We start from the raw sequence: 25697 nt of genomic DNA, 5'->3' as shown, positions 1-25697 counted from the left end.
CATGCAGCAGATAAACCTAAGTGATCTTGCAACCAATGGATCTGATCTAAGTTCTGCTGTGGTATAATATTTGGTTGTGATGTTGGCAGAAAAACAGCTAAAGGAGAAAGCTCTGAGAAGGTGGGTCCCAGTAAACAAGTGCTAGAGAACAGGGAAGCATTTGTGACCATGTGGAATCAGAAGTAGCGAATAATTATCTATTTAGGCTTTCTCCTGAGATCGCCACAAACACAGAAGCCAGTTTCTAACTAATTCAATTATTGCCCTGTGATATCAAGAAATGGCTCATAGTGCTGAGTGGATGCAGCAATGGCTTTGGAACCTGACAACATTTCAGCTATAGCACTGAAAACATGCACTCTAGACAGAGCTCTGCTTCCAGCCAGGTTATTCCAGTATTATACCCCAACAGAAACAAATGGGAAACACTCCAATGGAAGATGGTTGTAGTCAATCATCCCAGAGTGAGGATATCAAAGGATGTTAATGATCTTCCTTTTGTCGTAAGGTCAGAAATTGAGCAGTTCACAGATCATTACGTTGAATTCTATTTGCCATTCCTCAGCATATCTGTATGCGGCAAGACCCAGAAAACATTCCGACAAGGAATGACAAATGCCGTCATATTTGCTTCACAAAAGTTTCAGGCAGTAACCATTTCCAACAAAGGACCATCAAACATAACAAGAGGATTTCAGTATAGGAGCAAAGAGGTTCTTCTGCAGTTGTATAGGGCACTAGTGAGATCACATCGGGAGTATTGTGTACAGTTTTGGTCTCCTAATTTGAGGAAGGACATCCTTGTGATTGAGGCAGTGCAGCGTAGGTTCACGAGATTGATCCCTGTGATGGCAGGACTGTCATATGAGGAAAGATTGAAAAGACCAGGCTTGTATTCACTGGAGTTTAGATGGATGTGGGGGAATCTTATAGAAACATATAAAATTATAAAAGGACTGGACAAGCTAGATGCAGGAAAAATGTTCGCAATGTTGGGCGAGTCCAGAACCAGGGGCTACAGTCTTGGCATAAAGGGGAAGCCATTTAAGACTGAGGTGAGAAAAAAACGTTTTTCACCCAGAGAGTTGTGAATTTATGGAATTCCTGCCACAGAGGGCAGTGGAGGCCAAGTACTGGATGGAGTTAAGAGAGAGTTAGATAGGGCTTGTGGAGTCCAGGGATATTGGGATAAGGCAGGCACGAGTTATTGATTGGGGACGATCAGCCATGATCACAATGATTGGCGGTGCTGGCTCGAAGGGCCGAATGGCTTCCTCCTGCACCTATTTTCCATGTTTCTATAACCACTTGCTCTTGATGTTCAGTGTCATTATCATAACCAGCTCCCTCACCATACATATTGTGGGAGTCAACATTAATGGGAAACTCTACTTGACCAGAATCTTAACTGTTTTCAGATTCAGATTCAACTTTAATTGTCATTGTCTACAGTACAGAGACAACGAAATGCAGTATTTTGTACTTGTGTGGATGAGTACAATGTCAGCAACTCTCAAAACTCAACACTGTTCAGTTGAAGCAGACCATTTGATGTTTTGCAACCTTCTTTGGCCACTCTAAACATTAATTGACTCCACCAGTAGCACTCGGTGGCTGCCGTGTGTACCATCAACAAAATGCACTGCAGTTACTTGCCTTGGTTACTTTGCCAACATTCCCAAACTTACAGCCTCTGACTCCCAAGAAGGACAAGGACAGCAAGTGCATAGGAGCTCCACGACCTTCAGATTACACCCCAAGCTGTGTACCATCCTAACCCAGACGCATGCTTTCATCACCACTGGATCTTCATCTTGGAATTTTCTTCCCAAATGCAGTGAAGGACGAACATCCGAAGCACTGTAGTGATTCATGAAGGCAGCTCACCACCACCTGCAAAACACAGACATTTTCAACCTGTCCCTGCAAACCCGCACTGTCCCTGCCCGCTTCAAAGTCTCCACTATTGTTCCTGTACCCAAAAAGCCAAGGATTACTGGTCTTAATGACTACAGGCCTGTTGCACTGACCTCTTTAATCATGAAGACCCTTGAAAGGCTTGTGCTGGCCCACCTGAAAATATCACAAACCCCCTGCTGGACCCCCTGCAGTTTGCATACCGGGCCAATAGATCAACGGATGACGTAGTCAACCTAGGCCTGCACTTCATCCTCCAGCACCTAGACCGCCAGGGGACCTGTGCAAGGATTTTGTTTGTTGATTTTAGCTCTGCATTCAACACCATTGTGCCAGTGCTACTACACTCCAAACTCTCCCAGTTGACTGTGCCTGAACCCCTCTGACAGTGAATCACCAACTTCCGGACAGAAAGCAGCATATGAGGCTGGGAAAGCACATCTCAAGCCCGCTGACCCTCGGCATAGGAGAACCACAATACTGCGTACTCTCCCCTATTTATTCTCTCCACACCAACGACTGCACCTCCACAGACTCCTCTGTCAAGCTTCTCAAGTTTGCGGACAACACAACCTTGATTGGGCTGATCCAGTATGGGGAGGAATCTGCCTACAGACAGGAAGTGACACAGCTGGCATCCTGGTGCTATCACCACAACCTTGAGCTCAATGCTCTTAAGACAGTGGAATTTATAGTAGACTTTAGGAGAGCTCTCCCTCCCCTCCCCCCCACTCACCATCAACAACACCATAGTCACATCTGTGGAGTCATTTAACTTCCTTGGAACCATCATCTCCAAGGACCTTAAATGGGAGGCCACCATCGACTCCACAGTCAAAAAGGCCCAACAGGGGATGTACTTCCTGTGGCAACTGAGAAATCACAATCTGCCACAGGCAATGGTGGTCCAGTTTTATGCTGCCATCATATAGTCTGTCTTCGCCTTCTCCATCATGGTCTGGTTTGATTCAGCCACCAAACATGACATTCGGAGCTGCAGCGCATCGTTCGATCAGCCGAGAAGGTTGTTGGATGCAACCTTCCCCCCATTCGACGAACTACACTGAGGGCCAGGAAGCGAGTGGGTAAGCTCATCTCAGTTCCCTCTCACCCTGGCCACAAACACTTTGAAGCACTTCCCTCTGCAAGGTGACTCTGGACTGTCAAAGCCACCACAGCCAGATATAAAAAACAGCTTTTTTTTCCACGAGCAGTAGCTCTACTCAACAACCAAAAGTCTGTAGCCTGCTTTTGCTCTAATATTTTATTTCATTCTTCACATGTTTAAATTATAATGTTCAATTCTTAATTGTTTACTCCATATCGTGTTGTTACTTGCGAGCAAAGCACCAAGGCAAATTCCTTGTATGTATACATACTTGGCTAATAAAATTTATTCATTTCAATGGCAATTAGGAATTGACAATAAATACTGGCTTTATTATTGATTCCCAGAACAAATGAAATCTACAGAAATGCCAATGACTCTTAAATGCTAAGCAGTTCATCATTAAATTGGGCTTGGTTGTGCTAGTGATGCTTTACTAATCATAAAATACAATGCACCTAAAGTTACACACATGTTCACAAGTGCATTTATTCACTAATGACACATCATATAGTATTCGTTACTTAAGATTTAATTCTTCAATGTCATAGTTTAAAACATTTCTTATTAGTCTGAACAATTAGTTGATAGTTGTCATTAAGGTCAGGTTGGGGGGGAGTTCCCCCTGCCACGGGTACCATGTAATCTCGTGCTACCTGCTCCGTGGCCGGATAGTCAGCGACTAAACCGTCTCCCCCACCTGGTTTGCCAGGTGTGGAGGGGGCTGTGGATCCCCAGCAGGACCTATCAAAGGGCGGATGGGCTTCTAGCGAGCCAACGGCCATCCACACTTCAGTAGAAGTTGCGATCACTGTCGTACATAGCATTGTAAGGAATTATGATAAAGCACACACACCAAAATGCTTTACTTCCAGCGGCGGAAGTCCGCAGGAACTGGAGGACAGAGATGTGTGGGTGCGTCCATCATCGTTCCAGTTGGAAACCAGCACCACTGTGTCGCTAATGTTTTCAACGATGATGAATGAATTAATGTAATTGCAGTGCACCCTGAGACTGGCTGAAAGGGAATAATTAACATTAGATTTATAGCCAGTGGAGAATGGGCATGCAGGTTACATGAGAATTGTTCAAAAATGTTATTATAATATTCTATGCATATACCTCCAAATTGCCATCTTTCACCTACGAATCCTTTTAAATAACAATGTTATATCAAAATTCTATAATTTAAGACTAAACCATCACAATATAACACTCTACTCTGCCGAGCAGAGCTGATCCTCGCCCTCAACAACTTATTTGACTCTTCCCACATCCTCCCAAGTCCAAGGCGTAGTTATGGGCACCCGCATGGGCCCCAGCTAAGCCTACCTCTTTGTAGGGTACGTTGAACAATCTCTGTTCCAGGTGTACACTGGCCCTATCCCCGAACTCTTATCTCCATTACATTGATGACTGCATCGGTGCTACCTCCTGCACCCATGCAGAACTCATGGACTTCATCAACTTCACCACCAATTTTCATCCTGCGCTCAAATTTACTTGAACCATCTCTGACACCTCCTTCCCCTTTCTTGATCTCGGTCTCATTCCAAGAAATAGCCTATTGACTCGTGTCTATTACAAACCCACTGACTCCCACAACTATCTCGACTACACTTCTTCACACCCTGCTTCCTGCAATGACTCTACCCCCTACTCCCAATTCCTCCGTCTGTGCCCAAGAAGTGGTGTTCCATACTAGAACATCTGAGATGTCCTCGTTGTTTAGGGAACAGGTTGTTCCCCTCTCCCATCATAGATGAGGCCCTCACTCGCGTCTCCTCTATAACCCGCAGCTCCGCCCTTGCTCCCCCTCCCCCTAGTCTCAACAGAAACGGAGTCCCCTTACTCCTTACCTTCCACCCCATCAGCCGTCGCATACAACATATAATCCTCCAAAATATCCGCGAACTCCAATGGGATCCCACCACTAGCCACATTTTTCCATCTCCATCCCATTACGCCTTCCACAGAGACCGTTCCCTCCGCAACTCCCTGGTTAACTCATCCCTTCCAACCCAAACCACCCCCTTCCCAGGTACCTTCCCCAGCAACCGCAGAAGATGCAACACCTGTCACTATACCTCCTCCCTCGGCCCTGTCCAGGGACCTCGACAGTCCTTTCAGGTTAGGCAGAAGTTCACTTGCACCTCATTCCATCCTCATCTACTGTATCCGTTGTTCAAGATGTGGACTCTCATTCATCGGCGAGACCAAACGCAGACTTGGCGATCGTTTTGCGGAACACCTTCGCTCTGCCTGCGTGAACCAACCTGACCTCCCGGTTGCTGGACGCTTTAATTCTCCCCATTCCAACACAGACCTTTCTGCCCTCTGTCTCCTCCATTGTCGGAGTGAGGCTAAATGCAAATTGGAGGAACAGCATCTCGTATTTCGCTTGGGCAGCTTGCAGCCCAGTAATATGAATATTGATTTTTCTCACTTCAGGTAGCCCCGGCATTCCCTCTATCCCTCCCCCACCCAAGTTGCACTAGCTTCTCACTTTCACCGAACAAACAGCAAAACAATGGTCCGTCTCCTTTATCATTGTTAGTTTTTTGCATATCTTTCGTTCATTGTTCTTTACTTCTCCACATCACTGTCTATATCAAAGATCATAGAAGTATATTTGGTCTATATCTCTTGTTTCCTTTATCCCTAACCAGTCTGAAGAAGGGTCTCGACCCAAAACATCACCTATTCCTTCTCTCCAGAGATGCTGCCTGTCCCACTGAGTTACTCCAGATTTTTGTGTCTACATCTTAAATTAAATTAAATGAATGACTGCACTCACCATCACAAGGTGCCAGAACTTCAGTGGATATTACTGCTAATCCGTCTACAACCGCATTGCACTTGTATAAAGATAAATAAACGCAATTAATAAAACTTTTTTTTCCCACACTAAAACTTTGCATTACCCTTGAAGGGAAATTCAGCACTTGGGCATTTTATGAAATTACTTAATATTGTTAGAACATTTTGCTTGTTGCAAGGTATTAACACAATCAAAGGTTATGTTATGCACTAAAATTGCACATCCAGCATTTAACTTCCCATTGCCTGAGATATAAATCTGTCTGGCGTTTTTGTATTTGGATAAATGTCAGTTGGTGGGCTTGTGCTCTTCTGTTGCTTTAACATTTAATTTGTTTAAGCTTGGTAAAATATTACATAAAAGTAAATGTGATACAAAGAAAAGCGCAAAAAAAAATAAAGATTTAGTTTAAAAATGTTGTAGAGGGAAATGAAAGGCACTTTGCAGAGCCTGCATTGCTTGACATTTCCAACTGGTGCAGGATACGGCTGCAAAAAATATCTCTGGCTGCCTGCTGTGACTGTCAAATATACGTCTCATTCTAAAGAATTCCATTGGTACATTCAATTCAATTCAACTTTAATGTCATCGCACAAATACAAGTATCAGTACAACGAAATGCAGTTTTGCGTCAGTCCGTAGTAGTTGTACATAAAGAAAAACAAAAAAAAATAGAAAGAGGGAAGATACAGAATAATCAGGAAATACTGAATGATTAAACAAAGCGGAGGGAGGGACCAGAGAAATCTATCGTCGGGACTCCGAGTTCAGCAGTGTGATTGTGTTGTTGTAGAAGCTTTTCCTCATCCTACTAGTACGTGACCTGAGGCTCCTGTACCGCCTCCCTGATGGGAGGAGGGCAAACAGTCCATGGTTGGGGTGTGAGGGGTCTTTGATGATCTTCCCAGCCCGTCTCAGACACCGTTTTCGGTGGAGGGCATCCATGGCAGGGAGCGGGGCACCGATGATGTGCTGCGCGGTTTTCACCACCCTTTGTAGTGCCTTCCTGTCTGCAGCAGTGCAGCTGCTGTACCATACCGTGAAGCAGGTGGTCAGGATACTCTCTATGGTACAGCGGTAAAAGTTGGTCAGGATCTGGGGGGACAGGTGGGCTTTCTTGAGCCTCCTAAGGAAGTAAAGGCGCTGCTGTGCCTTTTTGATCAGCTTGGAGGTGTTGAGGGACCAGGACAAGTCCTCCGAGATATGTACTCCGAGGAATTTATAGCTGGAGACGCGCTCCACCTCAGTCCCGTTTATATGGATGGCGGTATGACTGCCTCCTCTGGTCTGCCTGAAGTCAACAATAATCTCCTTCGTCTTTTTGGAGTTGAGGACGAGGTTATTGTTGGCACACCAGGTGGTCAGGTGCTGGATCTCATCCCTGTAGGCTGACTCATCGTTGTCGCTGATCAGTCCTACTACCGTGGTATCGTCAGCAAACTTAATAATGGCGTTGGATCCGTACTTTGGGATGCAGTCGTGGGTGAAGAGGGAGTAGAGGAGAGGGCTGAGCACACAGCCCTGTGGCACTCCAGTGTTCAGTGTTATAGTGGAGGAGGTGAGGTTATTGACCCTAACAGACTGTGGTCTGTTAGTGAGGAAGTCCATTGTCCAGTTGCAGAGGGAGGTGGAGATGCCAAGTCCACTGAGTTTGGTGATCAAGCTGGCTGGGATGACGGTGTTAAAGACAGAGCTGAAATCAATGAACAGCAGCCTGATGTAGGAGTTGTTGTAGTCCAGGTGGGTCAGGGCAGAGTGTAGGGCCGCCGATATGGCGTCCTCTGTAGACCTGTTGGTCCAGTAGGCAAACTGGTGGGGGTCCAGTGTGGGGGGGAGGCAGGCTTTGAGGTGAGCCAAGATCAGCCGCTCAAAGCACTTTGCAATGACAGGGGTGAGTGCCACTGGGCGGAAATCGTTGAGACTCCCTGTAGCTGACTGTTTGGGCACTGGCACGATGGTTGATGTCTTGAGGCAAGTGGGGACAACACCCTGGGCCAGTGAGAGATTGAAAATGTCGGCGAGGATTGGGGACAGTTGTCCAGCACATGCCCTAAGCACCCGGCCAGGGATGCCATCGGGGCCGGCAGCTTTGTGCTCATTCACCTTGCTCAGTGCATCTTGTACAGCAGAGGTGGAGAGGCTGAGAGGTTGTTCATTCGGGGGTGGAGCAACTTTAATGGCTGGGGTTTTGTTGTCCCGGTCAAAGCGAGCATAGAAGTGGTTTAGCTCGTCAGGGAGGGTGGCGTTGTCTGGGGGAGGGGTGTTAACTTTCTGATAATCGGCAAGAGATTTGATTCCTTGCCACATGCGCCTGGGGTCAGAGTTGTTGTGGAAATGCTCCTCAATCCGCCGTTTATGATTGAGTTTAGCAGTCCTAATTCCCATTTTCAGATTGGCCCTGGATGAGCTGTATCCCTCAGCATCACCAGATCTGAAAGCGGCATCGCGAGCCTTCAGTAGGAGTCTGACCTCCCTGCTCATCCACGGCTTCTGGTTAGGGAAGGTCTTTATCTCCTTGTGGGTAGTGACATTATCGGTACAGAATTTTATATAGTCCAGAACTGTTGAGGTGTACGAGTTGATGTCCACTTGTGAATTGGAGGTGGACTGAGTAGCAAAGAGACTCCAGTCTGTCTGCTGAAACTGCTCCTGTAAGTCAGAGACAGCTCCCTCAGGCCAGACCTTCACTGTCCTCATGGTAGGTTTCACACGTCTGATCAGAGGTGTGTATTTGGGGAGCAGGAACAGGGAGAGGTGGTCAGACTGTCCAAGGTGGGGGAGGGGGAGGGCTTTGTAGGCTTCAGTGATATTAGTGTAAACTAAGTCCAGTACATGTGGGAAATTTGATATTTCAGATGTACTATTACAGCATTAAAAAATCTAGTGAATAGTTTTTTCCCTCTATTTATTCTATTTCTCAGAGAGCATGTTTTTTGCCAAATTATAATTTTTGAAACAGTATTTAAAAGAAGTGTTGCAAGAGCGGATGGCCATGTGTTTACTGAAAAGTACCTAAAATAAAAATCCTGCCTGTCTGCAAAATAATGGTTCTTTGTTTAGATTTGCCATTTAAAATTCCTGTTGTGGTTTATTAGATATTGTTGTGATTAAAACTTTTTTTAACCCTTCTGCTCTGCGCTCATGATATCATTAAATCTTTTTAACAGTGAGCTAGGAAAATTTATTTTTGCTTAACTGCAATTACTTGGAAGGGGGCTGGCTGGAAGGAGAGATGTCGTAGTGACAATAAGTATGTTTACATTGTGATAGCTTCAAATAAAATCAGATTGTTAATGTTCATTATTTCTAGTGCTGGTGTCATCTGAAGATAACTAAATATTAGTCTTTCTTCAGTGGAAAGAGCTTCATGAATAGTACATGTCCACTTTCTTTTGATGAAGTGAACAATGGAAATGTATAATTTAACTTCAATGTGAATCATGCTGAAAACCTGTTCATTGTTATTTTCAATGGAAGGTAAAAGAATGGAAATTCAACAGTAGTTTAAAGATCCGTATTGTTTTTGGAATAATTCAATCTCATGTTAAAAACAAGGTATAATCTGTAGTTTAATTGCAGGTCTTTAAATAGTGACATCATCTTTTGTGCTTTGTATTCTCAAAACCACATTGCACGATTACTGTAAACTCCAAAATATTGGATATATTTAGAGCAGCCTTTTCTTCACAATGTTCTCTCCACCACTATTTCTCCCCTTTTTAGTTTTACCTTTTAGGAAAGATCTAAGTGGTAGTTCAGTTTTTAAAAGTGTAAATCTCAAGATTCCTTATTTTAATAAACCAGCAACATTATCATAAGAATGCATATCTTGCAGGTTGAAAGTTGTAAATCACAACTCATTGGTAATTATCTCCCAAAGTAAGTTGAAAAGGCAAGAATAAGTAAATTAATTTGCACATGCCAAAGAGATTGGAAAATCTGTAAATTAAACCTTGGAGGTACATTTTTGATATTCAATTGTGAAGGCACAAGATAACTTCAGCGTTAAAGAGGGAACTGCAGATGCTGGAGAATCGAAGGTTACACAGAAAAGCTGGAGAAACTCAGCGGGTGCAGCAGCATCTATGGAGCGAAGGAAATAGGCAACGTTTCGGGCCGAAGAAGGGTTTCGGCCCGAAACGTTGCCTATTTCCTTCGCTCCATAGATGCTGCTGCACCAGATAACTTCAGCTGTTGAAATGAAGCCATATAAGATCATTTTCATTCTTACTCTGGACGCAATGTAAGGATGAAAATTATATTGTCATTTAAAATTAGTTACAAAAATCAAATTTCAACTGACCAGAAGTGTTTAGGGAAAATAACTGGTGCTCGCCAGGCAGAGAAGTCTGAAGATGCATTACGATTACCATTAATGTATCTTTCTGCCTATCTTTGCTTCTTGTCCAGCAACATGGATGTTGCTTCTATTACACACAGTTTCTGCTGTAGTTCTAACTTTGCTAAAACTTCAATCATAAAGCTCGAAAATAAACTTTGTTTTTGCAATTATCAAACTTTGTACATTCATAGCAAGGTTCCCTTGTTGTAAGATTTTGACCATTAGAAACATAGAAACATAGAAAGTAGGTGCGAGAGCAGACCACCAGGTCCATCGAGCCCGCACCGCCATTCGCTCATGGCTGAACACTAAACAGACACACTTACCCACAAACAGTAGACACAAGACACAGAACACAAGACACTACCCTCCCCTTTATACCGCTATCACCCCTCTCCACCCCAAGAACCTCGTGATCTCCTGGGGGAGGCAAAAAACCGGATAAAAACCCAGGTCCAATTCGGGAAAAAAATCCGGGAAATTCCTCTCCGACCCCAATCTAGGCGATCGACACTTGTCCAGGAGATCACTCAGGTCTTACTATACTAACCATACCTAGGTCCATATCCCTGCCCTCTCCCCGTAGCCCCTTATCCCCTTGGCAGCTAAAAAACCATCTATTTTAGTCTTAAATATATTTAAAGTTTCTGCTTCCACTGCTCCCTGGGGCAGTGAATTCCATAAATTAACCACCCTCTGGGTGAAGAAGTTCTTCCTCATCTCAGTTTTAAAAGAGCCCCCCCTTATTCTGCAACTATGTCCCCTAGTTCTAGTTTCCCCGATCATTGGGAACATCCTCGGGGCATCCACCCGATCAAGGCCCCTCACGATCTTATATGTTTCAATGAGATCGCCTCTCATTCTTCTAAACTCCAAAGAGTAGAGTTCCAGCCTACTTAACCTTTCCTCATATGTCAATCCCCTCATTGCAGGAATTAATCTTGTAAACCTTCGCTGCACTGCCTCCAGGGCTAGTACATCCTTTCTTAAGTATGGACCCCAGAACTGTACACAGTATTCCAAATGTGGTCTCACTAATACTGTGTACAGCTGCAGCAAGACCTCCGTGTTTTTATCCCTCAATCCCCCTAGCAATAAAGGCCAAAACTCCATTGGCCTTCCTGATTGCTTGCTGCACCTGCATACTAACTTTCAGTGATTCATGTACTAATACCCCTAGATCCCTTTGCGTTGCATTACAACGCAGCTCCTCCTCATTTAGAAAATAACTTGCCCTATCATTTTTTTTCCCAAAGTGAATGACTTCACATTTATTAGTATTAAATTTCATCTGCCAAGTTGTTGCCCACTCACCTAGCTTATCTATATCCTTTTGCAGACTCTTCCTATCCTCCTCATCCCCTACTTTTCCTCCCATTTTTGTATCGTCCGCAAATTTTGATATATTACACTTGGTTCCCTCCTCCAAATCATTTATATAAATTGTGAACAACTGGGGTCCCAGCACCGACCCTTGCGGAACCCCGCTAGTTACCGGTTGCCATCCCGAGTATGAACCATTTATCCCCACTCTCTGCTTCCTATTTGTTAGCCAATCCTCTACCCATGCTAATATATTACCCCCAATCCCATATTTTTTTATTTTTAGCAATAGTCTCTTATGTGGCACCTTGTCAAAAGCCTTTTGGAAGTCCAAGTATACCACATCCACCGGTTCCCCTTTATCCACCCGGGTTGTTACTTCCTCAAAGAATTCGAGCAGATTCGTTAAACAGGACTTCCCCTTCACAAAACCATGCTGGTTCTGTCCGATGAAGTCATGTTTATCCAAGTGCCCCGTTAGTGTTTCTTTAATAATTGTCTCTAACATTTTACCCACCACCGATGTTAGACTAACCGGTCTATAGTTACCCGCCTTCTGTTTACTTCCTTTTTTAAATATAGGTGTTACATTGGCCATTTTCCAATCCACTGGGACCGTTCCTGCCTCCAGGGAGTTTTGGAAAATTATCACCAATGCATCCACAATCCCCACCGCTATCTCCCTCAAGACCCTTGGATGTAATCCATCAGGCCCAGGGGATTTATCCTCCTTCAGTCTCATTAATTTCCCTAATACCACCTCCTTGGTGATCTTAATAGTATTTAGCTCCTCCATTCCTACCGCCCCCTGTTTATCCAGCGTTGGAATATTTTTTGTGTCTTCTATGGTGAAGACTGATACAAAATACTCGTTTAATGCCTTTGCCATTTCCATGTTCCCCACCAACAACTCTCCAGCCTCACCCTCCAATGGACCAACGTTCACCTTAGCCACCCTTTTTCTTTTTATATAGCTATAAAAACTCTTACTATTAGTTTTTATGTTGTTCGCTAAATTCCTTTCATAGTCTATTTTCCCCATCTTAATTAATCTCTTAGTTATTTTTTGCTGACCTTTAAATGCTTCCCAATGATGCTAGTTTGTTCCTTTTGCAATGTACCCTTTTTAAGTTGCAGGCTATTTTCTATAATACCTATTCTACTCCAAAATCTGCTATTTCGACTCTGCCTTTCCACTCTTAATAGACTACTCTAAACAGGCACCCAAATAGCCTGTTTGGGAGGCCGTCTCAGATTTTCTTTGCGTTGTTGGGAGGTGGGGGGACCTTAAGCACAGACACGGGTATATATTAAAAACATAATTGCTTCCAAGCCTAACCTTTTTTTGTAGTTTCCTTTGAGTGAAGCATTGCCTCTGGAGGAGCAGGTCAAAACTACTTTTCCATGATGTTTACATCACTCATTCCCATTGTTGTTAGCAATATTGGCAGTAAGATAATAGTTGACCTTGTGAAATCATATTTTCATGTTGGTACTATAGCAGAACTTGTCACAAGAAATGGACGCAGACATAGACCATATCATCTTTTGCACTCCTGAATAAGATTATGGTGATGTTCCTCAATTTGACTGTCTCTCTATCTTTGTGTCCTTTGAATCTGTCCAAAATCTGTTTATCAATTAAATGTAATTGTTGATTCAGCGTCCATGGTCCAAAAGAGCCATTGTTTAGTACATGTAGGCATTGCATTTGTTGGTTAACAGTTGCATTTGGCTGCACTTCCTGTTGCATTTACCAACATGCAAAGATTTTGCTTATTAGGAAAATTTGAACAAGCTTGGAGTTTTTTTTGGATCAGAGTAGGCTGGGGGAAATCTAATTTGAAGGATCTAGATGTAGTAAATAGGAAGTATGCTTACCTGAACATAGCAGGATTAAATTCCAGAAGGCACAGATGTAGAAGGGTTAGAAGAGGAACCAGGAAAATAATTTTCACCCACATTGCCTGGTATTTGTGACTGAAAGGATGATGAATACACTTGTTGCAATTCTACTCTTATTTACCAAAGCTAGGTGACATACATGATAGCTCTTGGCTTGTTTAAGTCATGTAGGTTATGAAATAGAATAAGAGGAGGTGGCCGCATAACTCATTGTGATGACTCTTTGAAAGAGTTGTGTGATTATGCCCCTATTGCCCTCCATCTTCTGTAGCAGTTGTACTTGTTTTCCCCTTCATTTTTCTTTAGAAAGTTACTGAGTTTGCTTCCAGTGCCATTTCATGCAGTACTTTCTAGATCATATATCTATCTCATTGGTGTCCTTTGCTAAAATCATTTTCTTTGTTCCTTTACCAGTTAATTTTTAATGTTTAATTACTGCTGGAGCACCTCCAGATTTACTCAGTGGCAATCTTGTCATCATGGTTACTGTTTTGACATTAGGGCCATAATGACATTCCCTAAGGCGCAGGGATCAGGAATGAATAAATGAGAACATTGCTCTCTCTCGGGGCTTTTTGTTTTTCCCAAAGGAGAATTCTGTTGTAAACACAAGCTGCTAAACTTAGACACACATAGTATTGTCTTTGTTATAAATATTAGATTTGTTATCTTAAGTGTACATGATTGCTCTTAACGCGTTCAAATTTGTTGTAGCATCAAAAGCTCCTTAAATATGCTAAATCTCCTTTTGATATGCTGATTATCATATGTTCTAATAGTGTTAATACTTTACACCCGCTGGGAGTGGTTTGTGTGTGGTTGATAACTATTATATTTGTAATTGTACATAGGGTACTATTTTCTACAGTTTTTTTCCCCCAATTGATGTATACATTGTTTCACTTCTTGTCAGTCACGGTAATGGTAATCCCTAGCCAGTTGATTTCCTGCGGAATAGAATCACTGGGGCAAAATAACTCCACAGTTGTGGAGTTATTTTGAACTCTTTCTTCCAGTAGGCACTGACTGTTCTCACTGTTTTTAGTAAGTTTATCTCTGTGGGGTGTGTCATTAAGTGTTTGGGCAGTGGTTGGCTTTGAGAGGACAGAAGAATTGCAACATGTCATAATTTTCACTGTATTACTGCACTCTTTCCATATTTCACCTGTTCCTTTTGGTGAAGGGTTTTCTGTGGAACCTTTGCTTCCAGGTGCCTGGAATTTGGTTCTTCTTCACACCTCTTTGAACCAATAAGAAAGCCTTGAGTTTGTGGTTGGTTAGCTCCTGAATGTCTTGATCATACTGATCAAATGTTCCTTGTATTTCCTGATAAAGAAGCCAACAATCTCTTTGCAGATACTAGTTAATGTCGACTTCAGCTAGTCAGTTTTTCGTAGTTTTATTTGTTCTGGTGTAATTGCAAGAACTCAGTTGGTTCAATGCAACTTTACCGTCAACGGTTCAACGGTACTTTATTGTCATGTGTACCTGGGTGCAATGAATACAGTTTGTGCATACAGTTAAAACAAAAAAATCCTGTGATACATAGGCACAATTGTAGTTAAATATAAGAGTGTCGTAATAGTATATTACAATGAGTTGGTACATAAGAGTTGTCATGTTTCAGGTGCCGCTTTGTATGATTCAAGTCCAAAGTTTAGTTTAGAGATACAGTGCAGAAACACGCCCTTCGGCCCACTGAACCTGCGATTCCCACACAACGCTATCCTACACATACTAGGCATAGTTTACACTTATTCCAAGCCAATTAACGTACGGAGAATGTAAAACTCCGTACAGACAGCACTCGTAGTCTGGGTCTCCAGTGATGTAAGGCAGCAACTCTGCTGCTGTGCCACCGTGCTGTGATAAAGAGTTAACTAGACTTGTATCAGTATGTTTTGTGTTCATTCTCTATCCTCAAATATTCAGCATTGGCCGATGATGGGAAATAGCAATAGAAATATAAATGACTTAAAGTGCCTCATGAAAATTATCCAGAGCTAAACAAAATGAGCCTTTATTGTGCCATTGCTAATTGAAGATTAAATGGTTCATTCTGTTTTTGTTTTATTTTACCTTTGGAGGAAAATCTTAACAACAGATGACAGTTTGTGAAACTTCCAGTAAATGTTATTCCATACTTCTAAATGTTTGAATAAAAGCCGAGCTTTCAATTACAGTAGGCAAGTAATTGCTTAACTTGTGAAGTTCCAGGTAATTGTGACTTAATACCATATTGCCACAGTATATACAAGATAATTGACCAGTAGGTTTTCAGCAAAAAAACTGTAGAAAATAGTACCCCATGCAGCATTTAAAATGTATTTCTGTGCATGCAGTTGATATGAATAGTAAATTAGTCCATTTATTTGGTGTGATAGATTGACAAAACTGCAGCGTTAGCAGTTTTTCTCATTTGATGGGAAAAAAAACCCTCAGCAGACTTCCAGTAAAACATTTCCCTATCAAATTTGTTGACATTGTGATTTTTGCATTAAATTTGGCAGTACTACAATTGTGAAAAGAGCCGTGTATTAGCCCTTATGGATGCAAGGAGCATAAAGACTTGGCAAAATACTAAACAAGCTTGTACATATCCAGTAGTTTGGTACCTGCATCTAATTTTGTTTAAATGTATTCCCCCAGTTACTACTGATCGTTGATGATCTAGTTTAGAAAGACACAAAGCGCTGGAGTAACTCAGTGGGTCAGGCAGCATCTCTGCAGGAAAAGGAAGGGTGATGTTTTGGGTCGGCACCCTTCTTCAGACTGAAAATGATCGGAGCAAAATTAGGCCACTCAGCCCATCAGGTCTACTCCGCCATTCAATCATGGCTGATCTATCTCTCCCTCCTAACCTCATTATCCTGCCTTCTCCTCATAACCCCTGACCCCTAGTTCTGAGGCGAGAAAAGAGCAGGGCAAGTGATTCCAGGCAGAGCAGTGCCCGTTTAAGTCCATTGTTGGCTAGGGAAGGTGTGATCTCATGAGGAAAACAATGGTGAGTACTGTGGAACTGGTAAAATGACTAGGATGGAGGATGGAGTCAAGTAGGGGAGGGAAGAGTAAAGTAGAAGTTAGTTAAAATTAGAGAATTCAATGTTCATACTGCCAGGTTGTAAGCTACCCAAGCAAAATATAAGGGCTGTTCCTCCAATTTGCACGGGACCTCACTCTGGCAGTGGAGGAAGCTCAGGACAGAAGGGGAAATGGTTGTTAATCTGGAGATCACATAGGCCTAGGTGGATCAAGCCCAAGTGTCTACGTTTGTTCTCACCGATGTACAGGAGCCTACATTGGGAACGTCTGATGAAATAGATGAAGTTAGACGGGGGGTGCATGTGAACCACTAACCTGAAAGGACTGGATGGAGTCGAGGGAGGAGGAGGTACAGGGACTGGTGTTTCATCTCCTGCAGTTGCAAGGGATAATATAGTGGGGGTACTCGGGGTGAGGTACTTAGTTCACTCGTATGAGTGCAATTCGAGCCTGCACCGCCATTCAATATGATCATGGCTGATCATCCAACTTAATATCGCGTACCTGCCTTCTCTCCATACCCTCTGATCCCCTTAGCCACAAGGGCCACATCTAACTCCCTCTTAAATATAGCCAATGAACTGACCTCAACTACCCTCTGTGGCAGAGAATTCCAGAGATTCACCATTCTCTATGTGAAAAAAGGTTTTCTCATCTCGGTTTTAAAGGATTTTGTAAGTTTCTATAAGATCCCCTCTCAATCTCCTAAATTCTAGAGAGTATAAACCAAGTCTATCCAGTCTTTCTTCATAAGACAGTCCTGACATCCCAGGAATCAGTCTGGTGAACCTTCTCTGCACTCGTATGAGTGAACTGAGCAGTTGCGGAGGGAGCAGGGGTGGAGTTGGGAAGGTGTGATTATTGGTGGGATCCCTTAGGAGGTGACAGGAAGATAATAGATGTGGCGGCTGGTGGGGTGAAAGGTGAGGGCAAGGGAACTCTGTCCATATTGCTTCTGGGGGGAGGGGAAGAGGAGAACTGCGGGACACAGAGGAGACGTGTGAGGGCCTCATCTATGACGAAAGGAGGGAATGAGGATATCTCCCTAAAGAATGAGGATATCTCTGATGTCCTAGTTTGGAACATAGAAACATAGAAATTAGGTGCAGGAGTAGGCCATTCGGCAATTCGAGCCTGCACCGCCATTCAATATGATCATGGCTGATCATCCAACTTAATATCGCGTACCTGCCTTCTCTCCATACCCTCTGATCCCCTTAGCCACAAGGGCCACATCTAACTCCCTCTTAAATATAGCCAATGAACTGACCTCAACTACCCTCTGTGGCAGAGAATTCCAGAGATTCACCACTCTCTATGTGAAAAAAGGTTTTCTCATCTCGGTTTTAAAGGATTTTGTAAGTTTCTATAAGATCCCCTCTCAATCTCCTAAATTCTAGAGAGTATAAACCAAGTCTATCCAGTCTTTCTTCATAAGACAGTCCTGACATCCCAGGAATCAGTCTGGTGAACCTTCTCTGCACTCCCTCTATGGCAATAATGTCCTTCCTCAGATTTGGAGACCAAAACTGTACGCAATACTCCAGGTGTGGTCTCATCTTCACCTCATCTTGGAGCAGATGCGGCGGAGACGGCAGAATTGAGAGTGGGGAATAGCATCTTAGCAAGAGCCAGGTGGAAGAAGTGTAGTCCAGATAGTTGTAGGAGTCGGTAAGTTTGTAATAGGTGTCCATCAATAGTCTATCTCCTGTGTTAGAGACAGAGAGATCGATAGATGTGTCCGACATAGGTGAATTTTAGGGCAGGAGTTCTGCCCAGGTGCAGGAGGTGGTCCCGATGCAATCGTTGATTTTGCGGAGAAAGAGTTAGGGGATAGAGACTGTGTACACCTGGAATAAAGACTGTTCAACAAAAAAGTTCGAGTAGCTTGGGCTCATACGAGTGATCGAGATTAACAGGTTTACAGCAACTGTGCTGTATCGACATGTATACAGGGTTTATTTTTTCTCTGAACTGTTCTTTCAAATCATTAAACAGAGTATATTTGGCAAAGCAAATATTTTTATGTGATTATCATTTAAAAACAATAAAGGGAAAATGCTGCAGTTGCTGTTAATCCTGAAATAAAACAGAGGAGTACAATTACAAGCGCATCAAATGAGAAGGGGGAAGTAATTAAACTGACATTCATAACTTTTAGTTTATTTAGATACAAGCCCTTGGGCCCACTAATTCCATGTTAACCAGCGATGCCCGCACATTAACACTATCCTACACACACACTATGGACAATTTACACATGCACCGCCAATTAACCTACATACCTGTATGCCTTTGGAGTGTGGGAGGAAACCGAAGATCTCGGAGAAAACCCACGCAGTCACGGGGAGAGCATAAAAACTCCGTACAGACAGCACCCGTAGTCGGGATCGAACCTCTGTCTCCAGCGCTGTAAGGCAGCAACTCTACCATTGCGCCACCATGGCTGCCCTTTTTCCAATTGGGGACACCTGCAACGGGTTAAACAGGTTTTTCAACCAAGTAGGAATGGCACAAGAATAGAACAAAAATGAATGTCTATATGATGGCTGAGAAGGGAGGGATTAAATTGGTGCAGGAGTAGGCCCTTCAGCCCTTCGAACCAGCACCGACTGCCATTCAATATGATCATGGGTGATCATCCAAAATCAGTACCCCGTTTCTGCCTTCTCCCCATATAACTGATGGCAAAATATATAATGTAGCCAATACGACGGGGAATTGTGATGTAGAAACAAGGAACTGGAGATGCTGGTTAATACACAAGGACACAAAGTGCTGGAGTAAGAGCATAATCAAGGACCAGTCTCACCACCGTCGCTCCATCTCCCCCCCGTCGCTCCATCTCCCCCCCCCCCCCCCCCCCCCCCCCCCCCCCCCCCCTCTCCCAACAGGCAAGAAACACAAACATTTGAAAATCCATACCTCCAGATTCAGGGACATTTTCTTTCCATCTGTTAGTAAGGGTGTCTGGGGTTATGGGGAGAAAGCAGAAGAATTGGGTTAGGAGGGATAGATAGATAAGCCATGATTGAATGGTGGAGTCGACTTGATGGGCTGAATGGCCTAATTGATCTAGTATACTTATAAAGCTCTGATCTTGGATGTGGTGTTTATTTGTGTATGTGTGTCTTGGTGGTCTGCGATTCACATCTCCTCGAAAACACGAGGAGCTAATGGTGAAATATTTACATATTCCGATAGAGATTTACCTCATGATCTCGAAAATCGCCTCATCTGAAATTTTAATTAATTATTTCCCGAGTTTTTAATTAAAATTGTTCACAAATCTGATATTTTTTAAAGCTAACGAGCTGGTGACGCCAGCTGCGCAAAATTTTTCAAAGCGCAGCCTGCTGGGCACTGTTTTTGCACGAACTGCGAGTTGCGTTAACCCCTTCCCCCCCCCCCCCCCCCCCCCCAACCCCCCCCCCCCCCACCTCCCCACCTCCCGGGCTCTGGATTGAAGCCGCTGAACATGCAGTGCGCTCTTGCCTTGGCTCCGGTTTCCCGAGAGATGCAGATAGGAGCGGCCCGCTGCGCACTCTTTTCCACACTTGCACATCGGCTCAGCTTTCCCGAGAGCTGCCGAGGAGTATTGCCTTTTTGGGGAATTGTGATGGATCTAGTGAAGAACAGCAAAAAGACTTGTAAACAATAGTGATTTATCATTTGATTTTGGCAGAATTGCAACAAAACTGTAAGCCTTGTTGACATGAAAATGTTTTAATTATTCTTTCGGGTGTGGTTTTTAGTAAATGCCTCCAGTTGGTACAGCAATTCTCTTATTTTTGGTTATCATTGTTCTGTGTTTCATTGCTGCCTTGTTTTCTTGAAAGGTATACTTTTATTTTAATTCCTGGGTACAAACTCTTATACTGGAAATATATTTTCTATAGGTTATATTTAAATAAAAGTAGTATAAATGCTTTTTCACTAAATAAGTGGAATGTCTCTTAATCAATGAACAAGGGAGTTTTAATACCTTTGTAATATTAACTGTTGGCACAAGAAGCTGCTGATGCTGCACTCCTGAGCAAAGAACTAACTGCAGGAGGAACTCAGCACGTCAGGCAGAATCCATGGAAGGAAATCGATAACGTTTTGGTTCTGGACTCTACAGTCTGAAGGAAGGTCCATATCGAAATGTTGTCCTTTCATGAATGCTGCCTAACCCACTGAATCTCAAGCAGTCTGATTTATGCTGATGTTAACTGCTAATTGATATTATTGTAATTTGTTAAAATGTTAAGCACGTGACATTTATCTGTCATGTGGACCAATACCATCTGTGAACTGTTTGCACAATCATCAGAATGCTTGGTTCCATGTCTGTTTTAATTACAGTTAATAACAAAACAATTAGTAACCATAATAATGTTTGTATCTTCCCCTTCAGCCGCCTTCATCTAAACAAGAAGACTTCAGATAAACAGCCATACAGCAAGCTTCCTGGTGTATCTTTACTTAAACCCTTGAAAGGAGTGGACCCAAACCTCATAAGCAACTTAGAAACCTTCTTTGAACTTGATTATCCTAAAGTACGTATGAATGTTTCACGGAGCTCTTAATTACAGGGAAAAACTTATAGATCATAAAACAACTATCTGTTGCAAAATATTTACAATAGTAAGAGTGTTACTGGAAGATTGCTATGTTATTTATTTAACAACAGACCATTTTAAGTAACGTTCTAGATTTGCCTGCTACATTATGCTTACCGGTACTATCTAGTATGTGTCTGTAAGACAACCTCTCTCATGCTCTCTTTTGACAATTCAAACTTTTCCTTTTTTTCCTTCATTACTCAACTGTTTTACAATTGGCACCCACCTAATTTTCATGGTCTTTAAATTTTCTCTTGAGTCTAATTGAGTATATCCAGGCAGTGCACAAAGTATAGCCCAAGATAAACAGCATTGTCAGATTTCATAGCACAGGAAGAAGTTTTATCATACCTTATCTAAAACTTCTAAGTCAAAAGAAATTATTTCTGAAATACCTAATTTGATATATAATGAGTTTTGTTGTTTCATAATTGGTCACTGGGTATTTTTTAGCTTAATTTCAACATCACCCAAAGATTATTTGTATTTCACTGTGTCCTACTGCACATTAGACAGACTGAATTTTATTAGTTTGAGTCATCTTCTCCAATCTAGATCCTCCTAACCTGAGTTCCTGAGTTCAAGTCATTGATCTAAGCTAGAAACGCATTCAATAGTTGCATATTTTCTGCACACCATCCATTTCTCCTCCTCCCCAGATTGTTAGAATTGTTGGTTTCTATTCTTTGTCAATATCTTATTTATGCTCCGGCTTCACCCAAATTTTCTACTACAATTTGCTATTGATTAAACAAATCCATAAAATTAGAAATAAACTTTTGACTTGTGGGTATCCACTCAAGTAGTGTGTATCAGAATTTGTGGAAGTAAAACCTTTTTTAAGGGATAATAATTAAATAAAAAAACAAATGAAATTTGTAAATGTTGTCGGTTAGAGCTGAATAGCTGCATTTGATTTAATTTTTGTGTTAATGTTGCATGGGAACATCCAGATGGCTCAATTTCACCTAAAGTGCAAGGATAAATTCCTAAATCAGTTAAAATTTATTTGAGTGAGGGTGCTGGAAAAGTTTCCTGAACTTGATCTCCTACAAGTTCTAGTATCAATGATTCTGGCAACCCTTTCTTTGCATGTACAAAATGACCATTTGGCATAGTATCTAATGGTAATTGATTAATTCCTCTGCTTTAAACTAACAAGTTAATGTTTTTGTCTGTATATTCAGCTGTGCTAAATTCTAGATATTAGCTTAAACCCTTCAAGTGTCTCAATCTATCTCTGATAAAGCTTTTAAATACCTGCTTACTAGTTTGCTATCAAGTTGTGTGATTTGATTTTAACTCTTGCCTTACAAATATTTATAACGTGTTATTTATATCTCTAGAAAGACATATTGAAGCTAGATTTTTAAGATGTCGCTATGAGCTTATTTTGGATATGACGCCTCAGTCTTTGGTAAATTAGATTTCCAACAATTTGGAAGCATTTTTAATTTTTTTTAATTTTTATAAAATAGGTGCAGGAGGAGACCATTCGGCCCTTCGAGCCAGCACCGCCATTCATTGTGATCATGGCTGATCGTCCCCTATCAATAACCCGTGCCTGCCTTCTCCCCATATCCCTTGACTCCACTAGACCCTAGAGCTCTATCTAACTCTCTCTTAAATCCATCCAGTGATTTGGCCTCCACTGCCCTCTGTGGCAGGGAATTCCATAAATTCACAACTCTATGAGTGAAAAAGTTTTTTCTCACCTCAGTCTTAAATGACCTCCTCTTCATTCTAAGACTGTGGCCCCTGGTTCTGGACTCGCCCAACATTGGGAACATTTTTCCTGCATCTAGCTTGTCTAGTCCTTTTATAATTTTATATGTTTCTATAAGATTCCCCCTCATCCTTCTAAACTCCAGTGAATACAAGCCTAGACTTTTCAATCTTTCCTCATATGACAGTCCCGCCATCCCAGGGATCAATCTCGTGAGCCTACGCTGCACTGCCTCAATCATAAGGATGTCCTTCCTCAAATTAGGAGACCAAACCTGTACCCAATACTCCCGATGTGGTCTCACCTGCAGAAGAACCTCTTTACTCCTATACAACTGCAGAAGAACCTCTTTACTCCTATACTGAAATCCTCTTGTTATGAAGGCCAACATACCATTAGCTTTCTTCACTGCCTTCTGTACCTGTAAGCCAACTTTCAGTGACCGGTGTACAAGTATGCCCAGGTCTCGCTGCAGCTCCCCCTTACCTAACCTAACCCCATTGAGATAATAATCTGCCCCCTTGTTTTTGCCGCCAAAGTGGATAACCTCATATTTATCTATATTATACTGCATCTGCCACGCATCTGCCCACTCACTCAACCTGTCCAGGTCACACTGCAACCTCCTAACATCCTCTTCACAGTTCGCATTGCCACCCAGCTTTAGCTTTGTGTCATCCGCAAACTTGCTAGTGTTGCTCCTAATTCCCTTTTCCAAATCATTAATATATATGGTAAACAGTTGCAGCCCCAACACCGAGCCTTGCAGCACTCCACTCGCCACTGCCTGCCATTCTGAAAAGGACCCATTCACTCCTACTCTTTGCTTCCAGTCTGCCAACCAATTTTCTATCCATGTCAACCACCCTACCCCCAATACCATGTGCTCTAATTTTAGTCACCAATCTCCCGTGAGGGACCTTATCAAAGGCTTTCTGAAAATCTAGATACACTACATCCACTGGCACCCCTTCATCCATTTTACTTGTCACATCCTCAAAAAATTCCAGAAGATTAGTCAAGCATGATTTCCCTTTCATAAATCCATGTTGACTTGGACGAATCCTTTTACTGCTATCCAAATGCCCCATTATTACCTCTTTAATAATTGACTCCAGCATCTTTCCCACCACCGAAGTCAGGCTTCAGATCATTTATTCAGATTATGTTTTGTCCAATGATCCAATGATTGGTATAAGCCATGTTTTCAAGACTACAATCATATTTAGTATTTTTGAGAATTGTAGATTCAAACTTTGAACATTTCTTCAGAACATTTAAAAGCACAGCACAGGCTTTTCGGCCCATAATGGATGTGTTGAACATGATGCCAAGATAAACTAATCTCATCTGCCTGCACATGATCCATATCCCTCCATGTACCTATCTAAGATCCTCTTAAATGCCACAATGCACCTGTCACCCTGTTTAAAAAATAAAAAAAATTAAAAAAAAGAGTTTCCCCACACATTATGTTTAAACTTTACTCCTTCCACCTAATACTATGGCCTCTATTCTGGCATTGCACCCTGTAGAGAAAAAGGTTCTGTCTCTCCTGTCTATGCCTTTCATAACATTATTCACCTCTTTCTGGTCTCCCCTCAACCTCCGGCAATCCAGAGAAAATAATCAAATTTTGTCCACCCTCTCCTGATAAGTAATAGCCTCTAATCCAGGCATACTGGCGAGTGCCTGGAATGCTCTGGTGGAGCCAGACACGATAGTGGTATTTAAGAGACTTTTTGATAAGCACATGGATGTGCAGGGAATGAAGGGGTGTGGGCTATGTGCAGGCAGATAAAGGTTGGTCTTGACAACATGTTTGGTACAGATATTGTGGTCTGATGATGTATAGGAAAGAACTGCAGATGCTGGTTTAAATCAAAGGTAGACACAAAATGCTGGAGTAACTCAACGGGACAGGCAGCATTTCTGGAGAGAAGGATTGGGCTTTCCTTCTCTCCAGAGATGCTGCCTGTCCCGCTGAGTTACTCCAGCATTTTATGTCTACCTTGTGGTCTGAAGAGCCTTTTCCTGTGCTGTATTGGTCTTTGAAATGCCAGAGGAGCATAAAAACCAGATGATTGATTCACTTTAATTTACACAATTAATTAAGGATGTTAATTACCTGTGAGTTTCCATAAAGCCCCATCTTTGGTGTTAAACTGAGACCCTGACCTCTGCTCTCCTTTCCTACCCATACCAGTTTGAAATACTCCTTTGCATACAAGACCACGAAGACCCTGCAATTGATGTGTGTAAAAAGCTGCTGGGAAAATATCCAAATGTGGATGCCAAAGTGTTTATTGGTAAGCAGATTTAATATAAAGTTATTCCTGGTACTGACAGAAACTGATGTTTAGCTGGATTTAAATTGATAATATGTCTATTTCCGCAAAACGTGCTTGTAATTTCTCTATTTTTGTTTTCATAGCATTCATATGTACATAAATGAATATCCGTACCAAAATCAAGATGGCTCCGATAACAACTTTAGTGCAAATGTTTAGCAATGTAATGGCTCGTTTTCTAGCATAAGACATTGGATCAGATTTAGGCCATTCGGCCCATCGAGTCCTCCACCATAGATCATGGTCTAGTTTTCCCTCAACCCCATTCTCCTGCCTTCTCCCTGTCACCTTTGACGCCCTAACTAATTAAGAACCTATTAATCTGCACTTTAAAAATATTCAATGACGTGGTCTCCACTGCCATCTGGTAATGAATTCCACAGATTCACCATGCTCTAGTTAACGATGTTCTTCCTCATCTCCATTCTAACATTGCATCATCATTTCTGTTCTGCTGATTATAGAAATAAAGACATTTATGACATAAACAGTGAGCTGCCCCATGGCAAATCAGTTTCTAGACCATCTACAAAGCAAATCAATGCTGGAATGCTC

The 25697-nt window shown here is 42.3% G+C and overlaps 1 protein-coding gene across 1 annotated transcript in view; it reads left to right on the top strand.

Moving 5' to 3' along the window:
* Positions 1–25697, top strand: part of ugcg (UDP-glucose ceramide glucosyltransferase) — a 58261-nt gene that overhangs the window by 13817 nt on the left and 18747 nt on the right. The window contains exons 2-3 of the mRNA XM_055632441.1: positions 20858–20999; positions 24998–25100. Of these exons, the coding sequence (XP_055488416.1) occupies positions 20858–20999; positions 24998–25100 (245 nt within the window). The remainder of the gene's footprint in view (positions 1–20857; positions 21000–24997; positions 25101–25697) is intronic.

Source organism: Leucoraja erinacea, chromosome 3, assembly GCF_028641065.1.
Source record: "Leucoraja erinacea ecotype New England chromosome 3, Leri_hhj_1, whole genome shotgun sequence".
Classification (NCBI taxonomy): Eukaryota; Metazoa; Chordata; class Chondrichthyes; order Rajiformes; family Rajidae; genus Leucoraja; species Leucoraja erinaceus.
Note: the sequence above shows the minus strand (reverse complement) of the source record. Positions and strands in the feature narration are given on the sequence as shown.